We start from the raw sequence: 5,241 nt of genomic DNA, 5'->3' as shown, positions 1-5,241 counted from the left end.
GCGAAAAGGTGGTTCAATCAAGTACCTTTGCTCGCCTGGGTAGAGGAAGCTTCCCCATACCATAAGTTCTCCCCGCACTCTACTGAGTCCTTTCTCCTTGTCCTGGTTCTTCCTTGCCCATCCGTAGTTATGGGAAACCCTATCTCTTAACACCTCCACCTGTCTCATTCGTGGGATCCTGGTGGGTCAGACTGGCTTTTGGTGTAGTGGATGTATTTGTCCGAATCAAGCCCAAGCCGAAGCACTTTTCCGCCAGATAGTCTGAAATTACCAAACCTCCCTAAAAAAAAAGTGGCTCAAAACCTTCGCTATAAGATTAGCTATAATGATATTATAATGAGTATAAGGTTGTATAATGAGTATAAGGTATCACAGTGGGGCATGTCTTCTGTCCTTTGGCTAGGTTCTTGGGTCCGGTCGAGCCTCTTTGAAATTACACCCCCGCCTCTCGTCTAACTCGAGTTGCTCCGCTCGGCAGTTAAAGTATCTCGCTTCAATAAGTCAGATCATAAGGGAAGGTATGGTTAGGAGCAGAAGTTCTCTTGCTAGTGGAAGTAAGAAGAGCAAGGTTAGGACCGCATCTAATAGGGGGTGCGAAAGAATTTTGATTCCCAAAGTTGTCCGGTTGGCATATCAGGTGTAATTTCACCAGCTCTAGGACTGGGAAATAGTCGATTTAAAGCTTTTATAGTTATAGGCGGAAGAAGAAATCTCGTAAGAAAAATGAGAAGAAAAAGAACTGTTCAAAACGTACGAATATACGAGTGAATTGAAGCTAAGACGTGACAAAAGCGCTTTAGTCAAACCGAGTGTTCACAGCGCCCTTTCTTTGCACTAAGTTGATTTCTAACACCCACGCTTCGATTGCTCTACCAGCATTCCCGCTGTCATGCTTTCGCTGTCTCGAGCCCATTAATCAATAAGTTGGAGTCAGACTGCTCATAAAAGCCGATTAGCTTGCACGGGATGTTTGATCAGTTGGACCTTTTGTACTAATTTCCCCCTTCACATAGTTTTCCCCAATCCCGACAACAGCTCCAGCTTCAGCCGAGAGCAATGGCGAATGTGTTTTGGTAAGACCAACTTCCTCTTCTCCTTCGATACGTGCCTGGTAGAAATTTGCTCTCTCTTCTTCCTGAAAAAGAAAGAGGGCTAACAGCTTTGAGGCCTTGTCAGTTTCTTTCACTAGCAGCGCTTATTCCCCATCAACAGCCGTAAGCCCGCAGCCAGAAGTCCGCAAATGTGACGTCAGATCCACGCTCCTATGATCCAAGGCTGACCTCAGGAACTTCATTGCATGACATCTCCGTGGCCGTTTTCTATATGGGGCATGGAAGTAATTGGCCCCATAACTACTCCAGCTGAACATGGACATCAGTTTATCCTGGTAGTCATTTATTATTTTACCAAATGGATCGAGGCAGCATCCTACAGAACAGTTTCAGAAGCTATAGTAGTGAGATTTGTCAAGAAAATCTCTCCTTTTATGGGGTTTCTCACGAAATCATCACAGATAATGCGCCGAACATGGACAGTGCCATGATGGACAGAGTTTGCCAACAATTCAAGATCACTCATCGCCGGTCTCCTGGGGGCAGACCTAAGATTAAGATGAACGGAGCAGCAGAAGCAGCAAACAAGAATATGAAAAAGATTTTGGCCAAGATGATAGACACCCATCGAGACTGGCATGAAAAGCTACCCTTTGCTTTGATGGCATATCGCACTGCAGTCAGGACATCTACAGGAGCAACCACATATGATCTAAGATAAGCTGTAAGACCAGCTCAGGTCTTGCTTCCTCAGGATTCTCATTCCGACAGATCTATAAGAAGTAGACTGGGCCAAGATCAGATATGAACAGCTATGCCTCATCGATGAGAAGGGACTCACTGCCATCCGACAAGGTCAATGCTACTAGAAAAACCAAATCTTATTGTTATATCTATTTATTCCAGCCTTGTTTTCCTGGGAACCATATAGACTGAGAGTGGGGTGATGGGGGCAGAGATGGAAGGATGGAATTCTCAAACTAAGAGGCTTATCAGGGCGGGTACTTCTTCAGACGTAGGTTTGGTTGATGCCATAGATAAGAAAAGAATAAGCCCATATGCGAAGTATAAAAAGTAGGAGTAGCAGGTAGGGAGAAACTCTACTGCAACTTGCATGCCAGGAGGACAGAGCAAGAAATTTACATACGTTTGGTCTTGTTCTTCCCTCTATGCCAAGAGAAATCGAAAGGAGGAGATTCCCCGGTAGCGGGAGGCTTTAAACCCATTAGAGCTGCAAGATGGAGCAGTGTTGGTGGGCTCATGATGCAGACTGGGAAATAGAGGGCCTTGCTGGTAGTAGACCAGAAAACCCCAAGCCCTTGTAAATCTTAGGGTTGAAAGGAATTCGGAGGGTGCTAAGGCGAATAACTTCTACAAGACCTTGCTCTTCCCAGAGGTTGCCCTTGAAAGGCTCCATGCGACCATTCGTCGCTGGCGTCTGGCCAAGAGTGAAGTGCGTTGGAATCAAAAAGTCTTTTTTAGTACGAGACCGGACCTTTTCACGGTAGTGCTTCCCCCCAATTTTGATTGTAACTCAGGACAGAAGGATGAGAAGTCCAGCAGAGCAAGGACCCAGGTTAGCAAGGCCATCCCCCTAGGCATGAATGGTGTCTGAGATCTACCCAGCATCATCCTGGTTATGACTTTGAGAATAAGTATGCCGGGAAGATTTCTGTGTTTAGGTTACAGGTCCCGTGGTAAAAATCTATTCTTTCCTGAGGTTATGGCCTTCCGGTAATTTCATAGCTTAAATCTCTTTCTTAGGCGGATGAACAGCCAATAGTCTAATGTTCGCTCTACGGTCTTAACCGCCTTGTCATATCTGCGCTCACGATCATATGACTAACATCTGTGCTAACGGTCAATTAACTACGGTCAATGTACGCACTACGGCCAGAGGAACAGATTCGCTAACAGCCCAATTGACTAAAGGTCTTTCTTCCGCTCTCTCGCCATAATCTAACGGCCAATTGTTTCTTCCGTCCATCTGACCTTTTCAGCAGTTCTTCCTCCGCCATAGGATAGAAAAGCCGCTAGAAGAGCAAGAAGACATAAAGGCAAACTCTCTTACAGTCTTACTTTCCCTCTGGTCTTACTCTCTCCAGTCTTAAGAGCTAACGGTCAACTCGCTCCTGTCAACTGAGAGTCTAACTGCCTAACTGGCTCTACGGTCAATAGGCCAACTCACTAACTGTCTAATATCCGCTAACGATGTTGAGTCTCTTCCGCTAACTGTCATAAGAGCTAAAGGCTCTTTCCGTACAGCTAGCTACTTGCTATGGACGTATAGATAGTTTAACAGCAAATATTCGGTCAGCTAGAACAGCTATGTCCCACTAGATAGATTTCCGTACAGCAGATATAACTGGCTAAGAGTCTAACTAGCATAATAGCCTTAGTACAACTGCCTACGGTCTCGATTAAAGATTGCCGTAAGAAGAGGTTCAGTTATGGCTGTCGTCTCATGTCGTAAAGCAGACAACATCCCTTAGACGCCTATAAGCCCGGTATAAGACTAAATGCCTTAAGAGCTCTTTATACGGTAAGCTAGCTATGTCCGTAAGGTTAGATTTCTGTACAGAAGAGCTCACGGCCAATAGACTGACTTTCTTACTGGCCGGCATACAAGCATTCTTCTTCAACAGCAGTTAGTCCGTTCACAGCTACTTCTGATTCAATTGAACAACCCATTCCAACAGCCTCTCCTCCTCCAATCGCAGGAGAAAGTCACTCTGGTGGTCTGCCCCTGTAACTCGATAAATCAATCCTAAGACTAAGAGAAGAAAGCTTTTAACGTGGGTCGACGTATAGTCCACTCCATTCTATCTATGACGCATCGAATCAACTGAGAGAAATCCTGAGTAAAGGGTCTTTTTGAGACTCCCCACACGAAGAAAGGAGCGACTCGCCAGACTTGAACTGGCATATCGGGCAATCGGATCAAGATTTTCCTATCTTCCATCTCTCCCTAGATTAGTCGCTTAACCCAGCTTGACTCCTGTTTACAGGCTTTCCCGGCTACAGTACAGATTGTACTAAAGACAGCTCGCTCCTGCTCAAAAATCACACAATAAGCCAAGGCAGTTCTAATCTAATCTAGAGAGTGGATCAACTACTTCCGTTCTGCGCTCGGGTAAGGCCAGGCAGAAACTCCTTTAGTTGGCGGCTTAGCTTTAGCTGCGGGTGCGTATGAAAAAAGTAGGGATGAAAGCCCATTTCCGTACCATTCATTCGTAGAAGGGGCATAGCTTCATTCTATAAGTTTGACTATAAGCGGGCTACCTGACATTCAAGGGGAAGACTCAAGGTAAAGGCTTAGTGCCAAAGAACCTACTCTTTCAAAACAAATTCTCATCTCAGGAAGACAGATCGAACTCTTACAGATAGAACAGATAGATTGGTATTGGTGTAGGCTCTAAGCCAAGCCTATCTCGTGTGCTATAAAATACACAACGTACTTTCCCAAGCCTTTCTCTAGCTATTATGTCTAGTCCCAGGTACAAAGAGGTGTATATATAGCGTTCTCCTTCCTGCCTCGACCCTTTCGGCCAAGAGGAAATACGGAGCGACAAAAGCGATTCCGGTCTCCCCACCATTTTACAGGTATAAGGCACGCCATTCGGTCCTTTCTAAAGTAGTAGTAGTGGTGGCTATCTCCCTATGAAGTCTGGGATCTCTTCCAACAACATGTAAATAGTTGATCAGATTCGTGAACCCTGTTGAGTCCACTGGACTCACTGGAAGATTCGAAATGCCAACCCTAGCTCGACTCGATCGATGAGTGAGACTTCCAAGGTCTCGATCTTGGGAATCATAGTGAGAGTGCTTTCGTGCTTTCACTTAAACCCGCTAAGCCCTGCTATTATATACGCAACATTAGCTCACCTCGTCTGATGTATACGGATCGAGCAAAGGCTAAAGTAGGGGAGTTAGTGGAAGCATCGCTAGCAAAAGAATAATCTCTTCCTATTGGAGTTGCTTTCGATGTTGGTTCCGGCCAATTCTCTTCCTTGGTGTGCCAGGCGAGCAAAGAGGTATGGTCTATAGGCGGGCATAGTTTTCCCTAGGCGGGGATAGCCTATACATATAGGAGTTCATACGAGCAAGGGTATTCAATCACTCGATTTATTATAAGAGGATATTTTACTAAACGGTCTACCTCTGGACTCTCGAAAGCAAGTAATTATGG

General features: G+C 45.3%; 1 protein-coding gene across 1 annotated transcript; it reads left to right on the top strand.

Moving 5' to 3' along the window:
* Positions 1 to 1,410: 1,410 nt before the first annotated feature.
* LOC149509999 (uncharacterized) lies at positions 1,411 to 1,773 on the top strand. The gene has a single exon (XM_089757589.1). It carries the CDS (start codon positions 1,411 to 1,413, stop codon positions 1,771 to 1,773), a length of 363 nt encoding a protein of 120 aa, XP_089613715.1.
* The last annotated feature ends 3,468 nt before the right edge of the window (positions 1,774 to 5,241 follow it).

The sequence above is a fragment of the Durio zibethinus genome, unplaced genomic scaffold, assembly GCF_047325235.1.
Source record: "Durio zibethinus cultivar Kanyao isolate XHJ-2024 unplaced genomic scaffold, ASM4732523v1 HiC_scaffold_78, whole genome shotgun sequence".
In the NCBI taxonomy this organism is placed as follows: domain Eukaryota; kingdom Viridiplantae; phylum Streptophyta; class Magnoliopsida; order Malvales; family Malvaceae; genus Durio; species Durio zibethinus.
The sequence above is the reverse complement of the archived record's forward strand: the minus strand, read 5'-3'. Positions and strand labels throughout refer to the sequence as shown.

Coding starts and splice junctions, on each gene's coding strand:
- LOC149509999 (XM_089757589.1), top strand. CDS start 1,411: ATGGATCGAGGCAGCATCCTACAGAACAGTTTCAGAAGCTATAGTAGT.